At 49.7% G+C, this 14,452-nt stretch overlaps 1 protein-coding gene across 2 annotated transcripts in view; it reads right to left on the reverse strand.

The window, feature by feature from the left end:
* Positions 1-3,717: 3,717 nt before the first annotated feature.
* The window catches only part of PLP1 (proteolipid protein 1), a 22,161-nt gene continuing 11,426 nt past the window's right edge, over positions 3,718-14,452 (reverse strand). For both annotated transcript variants that reach the window (XM_032227092.1, XM_032227093.1), the window contains exons 4-7: positions 10,712-10,880; positions 9,544-9,617; positions 6,031-6,096; positions 3,718-5,467 (exon numbers count right to left, since the gene is read on the reverse strand). In XM_032227092.1, coding sequence (XP_032082983.1) covers positions 5,396-5,467; positions 6,031-6,096; positions 9,544-9,617; positions 10,712-10,880 — 381 coding nt within the window. In that variant the 3' untranslated portion in view covers positions 3,718-5,395. The remainder of the gene's footprint in view (positions 5,468-6,030; positions 6,097-9,543; positions 9,618-10,711; positions 10,881-14,452) is intronic.

Raw genomic sequence — 14,452 nt, forward strand, 5'->3', positions numbered from 1 at the left:
TTTCTCTCTCTCTCTCTGTGTCAGTCTCTGTCTCTGTCTCTCTCTCTCTCTCTCTCTCTCTGTGGCAGTGGTGGGTTTCAAAAAATGTTGGAACCTCTTCTGTAGGTGTGGCCTGCTTTCCGGGTCCACTGATGGAACCTCTTCTAACCCGTTCGGTAGATTTGACGAACCGGTTCTACCGAATAGGTGCGAACTGGTAGGAACCCACTCTGGTGAGTGTATGCTTAAATTTAGTGACGTGTGGCCCATATATGTGGCCACCTTATATCTCTGATTAGAGCAAAAGTCAGCGCCGTTCCCTCCATTCTGCTTCTTTTTGGGCAGAAAACTGGTCAAATTCTGCATTGTTACTAGTTGCACCATTCTTGGGGAAGTTCTTAGCTCTCCAAGGTTGCAGATGCCCAACCTCTCTGGCAAGGGGTCCTCAGAAGTACACTTTCGGGGCTGAACAAATGCTGGAAGAACTCTGTCCTGTCCCTCAGGCTCTTCTGGAAATGAGCCCCCTCCCACCGTCTAGAGAAACGGGTATCGCAAAAAGACCAGCTGCTCCTGGGGGGGCTTTTGGCCCATGAACTGGGCCCCTGAGAGCCCCCGGTGACACTTAGCTGGCTTGCCCTTCAGGTTCACAATCAAAGCCAACCACCCTCCTACCACAAGCCACATTCCGATCGTTCCCCCACTTTCTTGGGGGGTCAGCAGAGGGGGCTTGAGGAGCGGGGCAGTTATAGGTGTGGCAAAAGCCTTGAATTAATTTTGTGCCTAGAGCCAGGAGAAGAGACGCTCCAACCCAGCTGTATATGTCGGGGGGTGAGGGGAGGATCCCAAAGGGGGACGCAATAGAGGTAGCTTTTCTGGTGACTGAAGGAAGAAGGGAAAACTGCCAAGCACATGAAGAGAGTGGGGGGCCTCATCATGCTTCCAAGTGTGTCCTTTTGCGACAAGATTAATACATGTAAGGTGAAGCCCAAATTCAGGAACTTTTCCATTCCTTTCAAAGGAAAATGTACTCCTAGTGTTACAAGCATGATTATTTTTTTTCAAAGCCGTCTCCAGAGAGAGTCCTATCCATCTGTTGCAGCTGAACAGTGGCACCAATAAAGATGGGTTTCAAAACGATCTTAGAAATGGCAAGTTTGTTATAACATCAGAAAAGAGCATGCTGTGCCCAAACCGTCTCACACCTCCTGTGCATCTCACCCTGCCCGCTGAGGAAGACGCTTGATCTGAAAAAGTGGTTCCTAAAGCCTGTCGTGCTAAATTGGCTGCCTGTATGGCACCCCGGGGACTCTTCCCCTTGCCAGGCACCAAAAGCCTGCCGGTGTATTCTTCACATTTTGTCCTTGCCAGCCCAACAGCAGCTCTTCCAGTTTTCTCCCTGATCATCTGGGGTTGCTATAAGTCAGGGGTGGGTTTCTCGCCCCGTTCCAACCGGTTTGCTTGGAACGGGGCCGGCGGCGTCCTCGTGTACGCGCGCAGTGCACGGGTGCGTACTAGCGTCTGTGCGATGCTCCAGCTGCTCCTGGAGGATTGCGCAGGTGCTGTATGCGTCCTGCGCATGCGTGGAAGCGCAGAACTCGTCAAAACCGGGTAAGAAACGCGGGCAGGCAGGCGGACCCTTCGGCGTTCCCGGAAGTTACTTACTTCCGGGTTCGCCGACCAACCGGTTCGCGGGGACCACCGTGAACCGCCTGAAACCCACCCCTGCTATAAGTCTGGGAGTTGGGAGCGTTAAGAAGGCAACAGAGAAATGTATTTGTGGGCTGCAAAGGGTGATTATATATCCACACGACGCCAGTTTCCATGCTGTTCTGCCCATTTAAAAACCCAGTGGAGGAGTGATGTTCAGAGCGCGTAACAAGGTCCCTCACAATGCGTCAGCAGTTAACAGGTCTCCGTCCTCCTTCTGATGGAGACTTGGGAATGGGGTGAGGGGGGGAATTCTGACCCACTTCACAGAGTGGCTCAACCGATGAAATTAAACCAGCCCTTAAGAGACTGAATGATCCGACCACCCAGATCAATAGAGGAGTCCGTTCCCACAGAATGCCCGCTAAGAGCAACGTTACCAGCACAAGTGGGTGAACTCGCCAACACCCAAAGGTTTTGGGCCGTTTCAGAAGGTCTCCACAAATACAATGTGTGTTTCACTGCTGTGTTTGTTCGTAGCAAAAGAAGGAGCTTTGTTTGTGGGCCATTCCTAGTTCTGAGCCAATCCGAGCACCCACCAGGCCTGGAGGGAGGGAAGGGCTGGCACGAGGCCCTCTGTGCTGTGCCGGAGAGAAGCCCCGGCATTCTTGAAGGAGTGGGTGGGAGGGTGGAACAGCCATCTGGCTGCAATGGGAGAAGCCATTCTTTTTCTCGGAAAGCCTGCAGATGCAAGAGGTTGAGCCAGGCACCGTCCAGCGGCCCCTGCGGGGAATCGCCCCCTGTGCTGCTTCCGAAGAGACAATCCCCACAGGTGTTTTATCACAGGAGATTTCATTCATATGGATGGATGGATGGATGATTGGATGGATGATTGGATGGATGATTGGATGGATGATTGGATTGATATAGATGATGGATGGATGGATGGATGGATGGATGGATGGATGGATGGATGGATGGATGGATGATTGGATGGATGATTGGATGGATGATTGGATGGATGATTGGATGGATGATTGGATGGATGATTGGATTGATATAGATGATGGATGGATGGTTAGATGGATGATTGGATGGATGGATGGATGGATGGATGGATGGATGATATAGATAGATGGATGATGGATGGATGGATAGAATGATCGATAGAATGATAGATAGATAGAGAGATAGATAGAGATAGATAGATAGATAGATAGATAGATAGATAGATAGATAGATAGATAGATAGATGATATGGATGGATGGATGGATAGATGGATGGGTTAGATGGATGGTTAGATGGATGGATGGATGATAGATGGATGGATGATTAGATGGATTGATGGATGGATGATATAGATGCATGTATGCATGGATGGATGGATGGATGGTTAGATGGATGATTGGATGGATGGATGATTGATGGATGGATGATATAGATAGATGGATGGATGGATGGATAGTTGGATGATTGGATGGATGGATGATTAGATAGATGGATGGATGGATGGATGGATAGATGATAGATAGACAGACAGACAGACAGATGGATGGTTAGTTGGATGATTAGATGGATGGATGATTAGATAGATTGATGGGTGGATGATGGATGGATGGATGGATGGATGATAGATAGATAGATGGAGGTTGCCCCATACCCTCCATCACAGATGCTGAGCATGCTGCCAAGTATTTCCATGCCAGCACTAACCAGAAAATGCCTTGCATCCAATATCCCACCATTTTAGGACCCCCAAAGGAGTCACAAGGCTGGCTTTAGTTTCTGCAGCCCAGAACTCCTCCTGTTGTGTTTTTATCAATCTGGGAAGAGCAATCAAGGCAGTAAAAGCTGATCTTTTGGTCTGAGCTGCAAAGGTGGGACTGCAGAGGCCACCAGCCTGTACCGCCTTGCTGGCCTTCTGAAAGCCATGCCGAGGAGGGCCAGGCGTGCAAGCACCTCCAAGAGTCCTGAGCCCTGCCCAAAAGTCCTGCCCCAATCTCCCCGGAAGGCAGAGGGAAAAAGAGCAGCCAAAGAGACTCCGGTGGTGGGAAAACAGCCAGACAGGAAGAGCGCGGAGAGTTCTTCAGAACAGTCGTAACTTTTATTCCTCGAATATTACAAAATACACCTTGCAAGGTAAGTCTCCAAAAACAAACTGGTCATGCTTTGTTAAAAATGAATTTCGAAAGGAGAAAGAAACACACTTAGCTTATTAGCTGGTTTCCCCCAGAGTTTATACTGAGGGATTTCGGAGGGCTCGAGTCCCAGTTATATGCATTGCAATCCACGTGAAAGATCAGGTATAGACAACTTCATTTGCCCCCAGTATTTGCTGCTGCTTTCCAGGTGGGCTCTGTTCACAAGTGCATCCCGAATGGGTTTCAGCTGCCTGGGTCAAGCCTGCTCAGCAGGGCTGCCCTGATTGTTAGCCGTCTAGGGAACTGGCCCCTGCCTGGCCATCTCTTCTCCCACCCCACCCCTACGCTTGCTGACATAGACCCCTAAGGTTGGAGTTGAGCACTGACTGGCTAAGCCTGGTTCGCCAGGGAGCTCCCAGCCAGGGCTTTGCCCTCGTGGGCAAGAAGCAAAGCAGGCTCCTGGCCGGGTGTGTGTGTGTGTGTCGGGGAGAGCTTCCATGACCCTTCCAGTCCATCCCTTCTTTCCACTGGATATCATGGTGTGAAGTTCAGGGATGATCCTTCCCTACAGAGACCAAATCAATTTTCTTTTTGTTTTATGGAAATCCGTGTCCGGAATGTACAGGGTGTTTTTTTATTTTCTCTTCTTTTACCTCTCTAGTTGGACCAAGGAACCGAGACAGGAGGCTCCATATAACTGGGATGGTTTACGGTTTTGCCAGAAATGGGGGAAAGTAATGATAAGGAAAGGAAATACGGGTTATATTCTGCAGAGGATCCCTAAAGAAGAAGGTGTAGGATAGAAGCAGCAGTCACTGGGAGAGGGGAGCACCAATGTGACGGTCGGAGGCTTTGGGTCCCACCCCTCGTGGCCAAAGGGAAAGCACACGGCCCAGGGTTACGACCCCCCTCCTCTAACGAAGGAGCCCCTAGCATTAGGCGCGGCAGCTTCTGGTTATGGGTGCTCCTAAGATAAGGCTGACCTCTGCCCAGCTGGGGTGGCCCAAGGAAGCTGGAGCCAATCGGCCTAGCTTTACCTGCTCCTCAAAGGATGGACAGAAGGGCCCCTTCCCCAGGTTCCTCGCTGCTCTTGGGAGGGTGGCTGGGGCTATGGACAAGGTCACCTCTCCGCAAGGCAGTGGCTCAGTGCTCTCTTTCCCTCCTGGGAAGATCCTTGCTCCAAGCCCTCTTGCCCAGGAGATGGGGAGTTGGCCAAGGGGGGGCCCTTGTGTTTGCCGCCGCCGCCTCTGGTGCCACCGCAAGAGAAAGCTGGTGAACTAGCAGAGCTGGCTCTTCTGTGTCTCCGGGCGGCTCAGCTGGCTGATCAGCCCACCTGGGCCTCCTTTGGAGCAAGCAGATATCGGTTGGGTGGTTCCCGGAGGAGCCCAGAGAGCTACTGGGAGATGAGAGCGTGAAGAAGGACTGTAGGTGCTGAAGAGACTCTCCTCCATCCTCGGGACACGGCCTGCTTCATTGGCACAAGGGGGGAAGGGCAGTCAGATGGTGTTAAGGGAGGAGGAGGAGGCGGCGGCCAGGTGCAGCGTGACTGCCTGGTTGAGTTAAAGGCTGGGAGTTAAGAGGAGGAAGAGCATCTGGTGAAGGTAGCGGCTCTCTCTTTCGCTCACGCTTAAAACTTTGTGCCTCTTCCCATCAGTTTGAGGACTGCAAAGTTGTAGGTGGCGGCAATGATGAAGGTGAGCTGGAGGCAGAAAGTGGGAAGGAGGAGGTGAGATCCAAAGGCCCCGAGAAAGGCAGCCCCCTCCCCCAAGCTCCCCTCAGAGGCCCCAGCGCTCTAGGCTGCTTCTGCGCCGGCCTAGAGGTCCCCAGCCCCGCCCGCACTCTTCCCTAGCAGAAGACACAGCAACCGTCCCAGGGGTGACTGTGAATTAACCGGAAGCTCCTTTCCATGTTAGCAATAGCAATAGCAGTTAGACTTATATACCGCTTCATAGGGTTTTCAGCCCTCTCTAAGCGGTTTACAGAGTCAGCATATTGCCCCCCAACAACAATCCGGGTCCTCATTTTACCCACCTCGGAAGGATGGAAGGCGGAGTCAACCCTGAGCCGGTGAGATTTGAACAGCCGAACTGCAGAACTGCAGTCAGCTGAAGTAGCCTGCAGTGCTGCATTTAACCACTGCGCCACCTCGGCTCATGTTGCTGTCGTTTGAGAATGTTTGGGCCAAAAGCAACGATGGCGCTCCTCCCTCCCTAACCCTTGAATCCAAGGGGAAAGATCCAGGGGGCTCTTGGCTAGACTTACCAGGGCCACGAGGGTAATGGAAGCCCCCACAAATGCGGCAATAAAGAGGTGAAAAGTCATCTGGAACTGCAAGCAAAAAACACAGAGAGGTCTAAGCCCCATCCCTGGAGGATGGGGGATCCAGGAGATCTCGGTCCCCTTGGAGGACTGAACCCAGAGGTTGGAGGTCTGGCCAGGGTCATCCATGGAATCACAGGTGGGTTTGCATTGGCCTGGAGCCGAAGGAGGCAGCACCTTTCCCTAGGGGGCTCAACCAACCGCTGGACAAAAGAGGCCTTCACTCATCTAGCAAAGCTGCCCTTCAAGGTGGCAGATGGATTTCCTTGCCCATCATGTGGACTATTCAAAGTTGGGATCGTTTTTTTCTCATCCAAAGGGCTGCCCTTGAAGAGTGTTCGAAGACTCCAGTTAGTCCAGAATGCAGCCGCGTGAGCGATTGTGGGTGCACCAAGGTACACCCACGTTACACCTATCCTCCGCGAGCTGCACTGGCTACCCATTAGTCTCCGAATCCGCTTCAAGGTGCTGGTCGCTACCTATAAAGCCCTACATGGCATCGGACCTGGGTACCTGAGAGACCGCCTCCTGCCGATTACCTCTCTCAGACCAATTAGATCTCACAGGTTAGGTCTCCTCCGGATTCCATCTGCCAGCCAATGTCGGCTGGCGACTCCCCAGGGGAGGGCCTTCTCTGTTGCAGCTCCGGCCCTCTGGAACGAGCTCCCTGTCGAGATCCGGACCCTTACTACCCTCCCGGCCTTCCGCAAAGCCACCAAGTCCTGGCTGTTCCAGCAGGCCGGGGGGGGGGGTGGGGTGGGGTTGAGAAACATCTACCTCCACGGAAATTGTGAATGTTGGCTTTTGTTTTTAAATATGTTGTCTTTGTCTAGTTTCCCCCTTCCCCTTGTCTTTTGTGAGCCGCCCGGAGTCCTCCGGGAGTGGGCGGCATACAAGACAAATAAATAATAATAATAATAAATAATAATAATAATAATAATCCTCTTATAAAAGTGAGCGTCACCTCCAAAATAATGCCCAGATGGTACCTTATATCCATTTTGTCCAGCCAGATAAATAATATGGGTTGTTGCAAGAACCAATCTGGGTCGGTCAGTGGGACCAGAGGTTTTCTCTTCCGAGATTTCGGACTCGTGCCAGAACCCATCTTCAAGGAGCGTGAATTGTCTTCAAAATGATGGCTTTTTTACTAAAAGGTGACTGAGCTACTAAGATGTGTTTGGTGACTCAACTCTGTTTTTTTAAGCGACCTGCTGATGGTCTTGAAACACAACGGAATATTCCACCAACAGCGGAAGGCCCGTATTGGTTAGTAATAACTTGGTTCCGATGATTTGAGTGATCCAAGAAGGGTTGGAGGAGGGCAAATGAACAATAGGGAGGTCCCAGGTAGATCCTTGTAATCTGAGAATAGTCAAGTGATCAACTCTCCGATACAAAGATGGTGGGAGAATCACATGGGTCTGGAGGGACTCTTGGCCTCAACTCCCTCCTTTCAAGCATCAGCTACTGCACCTACATTTCTCTTCTTCCTTCTCTTCCTTCCTTCTCTGACCCGGGAGCTGAGGTTGCCCCCCCCCCCCCCCACTGCTGGCTTTCCGGAGAGTGTGAAGACCTGGCTCTGGCAACTGGCATGGGATCCAAGAATGAGACCCAACCCTGAGCGATGGGCGGGGGGGCTTAAACATGGCTTATTTTTGTACAGTTTTGTATGTGGACTTTATTAGTATTTTTTTTTACTTCTACACCACTCAAAGTCACTTAGACAATGGGAGAGGGAGGGAGAGAGAGAGGAGGAGGGAGGGAGGGAGAGAGAGAAAGAAAGAGAGAGAGAGAGACTATTGGTTTTTTTAACTTCTACACCACTCAAAGTCACTTAGACAATGGGAGAGGGAGGGAGAGAGAGAGGAGGAGGAGGGAGGGAGGGAAGAAGAGAGAGAGAGAGAGAGAGAGACTATTGGTTTTTTTAACTTCTACAACACCCAAAACCCCTTAGTGAGAGAGGGAGAGGGAGAGAGAGAGGAGGAGGGAGGGAGGGAAGAAGAGAGAGAGAGAGAGAGAGAGACTATTGTTTTTTTTTAACTTCTACACCACTCAAAGTCACTTAGTTTTTTTAGTTTTAGTTTTATTAAACATTTATAGGCCGCCCTTTTCCCTGAGGGGACTCAGGGCGGCTTACAATAATGAGGGAGGGGAGTGCAGGACAAAACACAAAAAGAAAATGTGAGTGAAAATAAGTAGCAGTAAAAGCACAACATTCACACAGCATTCGGGAGGGGCGAGATTAGAGTCCTATCCCCAGGCCTGACGGGCTAGCCAGATCTTGATGGCCGTGCGGAAGGCCTGGACGGTGGTGAGGGTGCGGATCTCCACGGGGAGATTGCTCCATAGCGTCGGAGCTGCAACTGAGAAGGCTCTCCTCCGTGTAGTCGCCAGTCGGCACTGACTGGCGGATGGAATTCGGAGGAGGCCTACCCTATGCGATCTGATGGGACGCAGGGAGGTAATTGGCAGAAGGCGGTCTCTCAAATAGCCAGATCCACTACCATGGAGCGCTTTGTGGATGGTAAGTAGGACCTTGAAGTGCACCCGGAGATCAACAGGTAGCCAGCGCAGCTCACGGAGGATCGGTGTTATGTGGGCGAACCGTGGTGCGCCCACGATCACTCACGCGGCCGCATTCTGAACTAGCTGAAGTCGCCGGATGCTCTTCAAGGGCAGCCCCATGTAGAGCACATTGCAGTATTCCAGCCTAGAGATCACAAGGGCTCGAGTGACTGTTGTGAGGGCCTCCCGGTTCAGGTAGGGCCGCAACTGGCGCACCAGGCGAACCTGGGCAAATGCCCCCCTGGTCACAGCTGACAAGTGATGGTCGAAACTCAGCTGTGGGTCCAGGACGACTCCCAAGTTGCGGACCCTGTCTGAGGGGTATAAATTTTGACCCCCCAGCCTGATTGATGGGACGTTGGCCAAATTGTTGGGAGGAAAACACAACAACCACTCGGTCTTGTCCGGGTTGAGTACCAGTTTGTTAGCTCTCATCCAAACTAAAACTTAGACAAACTTAGACAATGAGAGGGAGAGGGAGGGAGAGAGGAGGAGGGAGGGAGGGAGAGAGAGAGAAAGAAAGAGAAAGAGAGAGACTATTGGTTTTTTTAACTTCTACACCACTCAAAGTCACTTAGACAATGAGAGAGGGAGAGGGAGGGAGAGAGGAGGAGGAGGGAGGGAAGAAGAGAGAGAGAAAGAAAGAGAGAGAGAGAGAGACTATTGGTTTTTTTTAACTTCTACACCATCCAAAGCCACATAGACAATGAGAGAGGGAGAGAGAGAGGAGGAGGGAGTGAGAGGGAGAGAGAGAGGAGGAGGGAGAGAGGGAGGGAGAGAAGGAATAAAACCCCTTTTTTCCCTTAAGGAACCTTCCCTCTGGTTCTTTTGGTTTGCTGGGAAAATCTAGCCCATCCTCCACTCCTTTGTGCAGCCGAAGACACTCACCTCGGCAGTCTTGCAGATGGAGAGGAGGCTTTGGCCGCAGACTCTTCCCGGAGATGCATTCCAGGGCAGCACACCTGGGTGGAACACAAGAGGTCCTGAGCACAGAGCAGCACCCACCTTCTAGCAGGCCAGGAGGATTCCACCGAGGTGGGAAGCCCCCCCCCCCCCGGCCTGAAACCCAGGCAGGAGCCCGCTGGACCTCTTCTCCCTATGGAGCTCCTCCATCTATCTCGAGAATCCGGGGGAGAGGGCCGGGGGCAGTCGGAAGGCCTAACCACTTCCAGACTTAATAACCCACTAAGCCATTCAGTGCTTTGATTTTGGCTTCCTCCCCCTCTCCTCCTCCTCTTCCTCCTTCTTCACTTCCTCCTTCTCCTCCTCTTCTCCTTCTCCCCCTCCCCCTTCTCCTCCTCCTCCTCCTCCTTCTTCTCTTCCTCTGATGAACCTTGCCAGTTGCAGCCTTTTCTGCAGCCCCCCAGGCAAGCAAACCAAGGCTTCACGGGATGTGGACATAACCACTCCGGCCTCCGGAAGGCAGCTTTCTCCCCATTCCTCAGGAGGGGCTCCCAGCGTGAGCAGCCTTCCTCTGTGCCTCTGGCTTCCCAGGACAGGCTTGGATGAGTGACCACCTGCTCACCAGAGCCAGAGAACCATCCAGGCCCCTACAGCAAGGGTGTCCAAACTTGGGAACTTTTAAGACTTGTGGACTTCAACTCCCAGAATTCCCCAGCCAGCATAACTTACTCTCTTGTAATCCCTTCCTCTGCAATCTCTCCATTTACATCAGAGGTCTACAAACTTGGGAACTTTTAAGACTTGTGGACTTCAACTCCCAGAATTTCCCAGCCAGCATAATTTACTCTCTTGTAATCCCTTCCTCTGCAATCTCTCCATTTACATCAGAAGTCTACAAACTTGGGAACTTTAAGACTTGTGGATGTCAACTCCCAGAATTCTCCAGCCAGCATAATTTACTCTCTTGTAATCCCTTCCTCTGCAATCTCTCCATTTACATCAGAGGTCTACAAACTTGGGAACTGTTTAAGACTTGTGGACTTCAACTCCCAGAATTCCCCAGCCAGCCATTGCTGGCTCTATCTAGATGGTTTGAAGTGTCCTGTTTAGAAATCCTCCTGGTTTTAGGAAGAAAGGGGCATTTGCGACTCACCGTACATTCTGGCATCAGCGCACAGGTTGCCGATACTGGCTGAGGTTTTGGTGGGGTTGGCAATGGAGTTGCAGGTGGTCCAGGTGCTGAAGTAGACGTAGACAGGGACGGCAGAGCAGGCCAACACCAGAAGCCAAAGGACAGCCAAGACGTAAGTGATGCCCACGAACTGAAAGTCAGAACAGGCAGGCAGTGGGGAGAGGTGGTCATTGCGGGTCAGGAACTTTGGCCAGAAGAGCATGAGACTGGAGATCTGCAGCCTGAGACGACTTCCCCACCTCTTTCAGCCGGAAAGGGAAACGGAGACCACCACCCCCTCCAGCACCAATGGGACTGCCAGGGATTGCAGCCCACACCCCCTGCTCACAGCTCTTGCTCTCCTCTCCCCCTACCCCACCCCTCCAGGTGCTCTCAGCACAACTGGGGGCCATGGCGCTCCATAACGTTTTCTCAAAAAGGCTGGGGATCCATAGCCGTTGACAACACGGAGCAGAGTTCTGATCGGTGCCACATCGAATCTGATTGGAAAAGGATCAAAAATTGGCTGGAGGCAATAACAGGGGTTAAAATAGAATGGAAACCTGAAGTTTTTTTTTTTAATTAGGAATTATGTCTGCGAAATACAAAAAAGAAATCCAGACGGATTTGTTTAAGAAGATGTTTGGAGGGGAGTTTGCTCAGAAGCTGAAATACACCAAGTGAGCTAGAGGAAGAGTGGGAAGCAGAGGAGAGAAGAAAGATAGGAAGAGAGGGATAGGAGAGAGGGGGAAGGGGGAAGATGAGCTGTATAAGGAGGAGTTGTAAGGGGAGAGAGGAGAAGGAGAAAGGAAGGGGAAGTAGAGTAGAAAATGATGGAGGGAAGACAGGATGTAGAAGAGTTGGAAGCAGAGGAGAGACGAAAGATAGGAAGAGAGGGACAGGAGAGAGGGTGAGGGGGGAAGATGAGCTGTATAAGGAGGAGTGGTAAGGGGAGAGAGGAGAAAGAAAGGAAGGGGAAAGAGTAGAAAATGATGGAGGGAAGAAAGGATATAGAAAGGGGGAGGAGAGAGGGGGAAGAAAGTGTTGGATAAATATGGTGTATGGAGAGCAGAAGAGCCAATAACTGGCTTTTTTTCTTTTTTTTCCCTTTGGTAGTTGATGGTAAGATGAATTGATGTAATTACTTAATAATACAACATGATATTGACTATGTATAGTATACATGTGATTATATGCTATGAAAATGGAAAATAAAAGTCTACATTACAGTGTTAAAAAAAGAAGATGATGTTTGGAGGACTGGATTCACAAATGGCAGAAGATATAATATTGTTTTGCTATTGGAAAGATACAGGTTGATAGATGGAAGAGTATAATTTAAAACTAGCTAAACCTAGTTAAACTCAGTGATAATAGGTATAGTTAAATAAAAATTGACAATGATAGTAATGTATACAATGTTGAGCTGTTATGATAAGTAATAATTGGATATGAATATTGAATGTTATTCGTGAAGGGAAAGTTAGAAATATTTTGGACTATATATAAAGGTTATTAATAACAATAACAATAAAAAAGAACAAAATTAGACACAGCTAAGTTTTAACTAATAGGGGGAAAATGTTATGATATAGGATATAGTTAAATAAATAAAGGATAACGATAATAAACTATATATATATGGAGGATTAGAAAATTTTGGTATTAAATATTATGGATGTTTAGCTAAAACAGGATATGAAGATATAATGTTAATGGAGGATTTTATAAATAAGCAAATGAAATGCCAGCATGTGGTTATGTATTAAATCTTGGTATATTTTATGATGAAGGACGTTTAAATAATTATAGTCAAATAAAAGTGGAGGTATGGTGATGGTAATATAATAAATATCTGAGTTAAGATATTAGAATTAATATGCATTATATTTGATGATGGTGGAAAAGATGCTCAAAAGCCTTTTGTAACCAACTGATACACTTTCTACAGTATGTAAAGAAGGAGGATTTGTATATTTGTTTTGAAAATAAAAAATAAATTATTTTTAAAAAAAGAAATCCAGTATTTAATACTACATATAATTACGGCGGCAAGGATTGCCTTTGCCCAGAAATGGAAAAACAAATTAATCCCAAGCGAAGATGAAATAATAAGAAAGATTATGGACTGTGCCGAAATGGATAAATTAACAAAAGAAATATAGGGAAAGGAAGAATCAGAATTCTACCAGATATGGGATAAATGGTATAGGTGGATGGAGGAAAGAAACAAAAATAAATGAAGGAATATAACAAAACTCAAAAAAATAATAGTTATGAGTAAAATAAGAGGGTTAAGAATGGTGAAATCCAAATGAAATACAATAGAAGGGGAAATAATGTAAGGTGAGCGGTATCGATTGATGATTGCTATTAGAAAGAACAGGAAGTTTCTGTTCGTATTGTATAAATGTGATGTACGTCTAATTTTTGTGTGTGTGTATTTTACATGTTTGTTAATAAAAAATCTTTAAAATAAATTTTTTAAAAAAGAATCTGATTGATGAGATAACCTCGTGCAATTTAGAAAGTGATGCGTTTTAGGTGCAGAGATGCTCCCTTAGGGGTGCACTTTTAAAAACAGGGAGTACTAGTAAGTCTCCCTTCCCTTATCCCTGACACCTGCCCTTCCCTCCCCAGCGGCTGCTCTACACCGAACCCAGCTGTGGTTCGCAACCTTTCGCCCTTCACCTTCGACCTCCAGACACTGCGGGCATCTCTGCAGACTTTTTGAAAGGAAGAAATCTGCTGTCTGCCTTGCAAAGTGCAACCCCCGCCCCCTGTCCTGGCCAAACTGTTCGAACATGCCACTGTTGGCTAGAGATCCCAGCCGCGGCGGCCTGAGCTCATGCTTGATTGCGCTGAGAGCCCTCCCCCACCACCACAGGTGCCAACCACACTTTCGGGCTGGGACAGATGCTCAAACAGAAAGGCACACGCAGTATGCACACATGTATATCAGGAATCCAAGGGAGCCAGCCTTCCCATGCGCTGCCGTGCGGGCTTCCAGGCTGCAGTGGTGAGAGGGTCTGTGCGGGCGGGGGGTGTAAGGCGCATGTGACATTTAGCTGCGTGCCAGAAGGCGTACTGAGTGTGCCTGCAGGTGAGCATTTGCCCAAGAGGTGCAGAAGTCGGTGATCTTGAAAGAAAACAGCACTTTCCTTGTCTGCTGGGCTCTTCCGATGCAACTGAGCATTTCTGGGCAATGCTTGTGCTACGGATCCACCCCAGCTCCCTCATTGGTTTGGCCGATGGCCCTCTACTCATCCATAGCATCCCCCCCACCCCAGCCCAGACCCTCTACCTCCCGGTCCCCCTGTGGCTGTCCTTGGCCACTCCCCCTGGAAAGGAGTTTGCTTGGGGTCCCTTGAGGAAGGAAATGCAGGGTGCCCGTGGGGCAGAGCTGCCCAGCGCCACAGACACTTCAGCTGGTGGGTCAAATATCGCTCAGAAGTACCCATCACTCAGGTGACGCTTGGTATCTCCGCCCTCCCCTTTTCAGCAACATATATGCCAGGATGAGACACCCCAGCTGCAGTGCCTCGTGGCAAGGGCCCCGTGCCCGACAGTCAGCCTTGGGTTGCAGAGGGACAGGGGAACGGGTGGGGTGGGGTGGGTATCGCCAGGCAGTGGAGGCTCAATTCGCCAGGTCTTCCTTGCAAAAAGGAGAGCACGAGGGGAAGAGGGGAGCCCTGCAGGGGATGCCCGTAAGTTGGGGCAGCC

This window comes from Thamnophis elegans, chromosome 12 (assembly GCF_009769535.1).
Source record: "Thamnophis elegans isolate rThaEle1 chromosome 12, rThaEle1.pri, whole genome shotgun sequence".
Classification (NCBI taxonomy): Eukaryota; Metazoa; Chordata; class Lepidosauria; order Squamata; family Colubridae; genus Thamnophis; species Thamnophis elegans.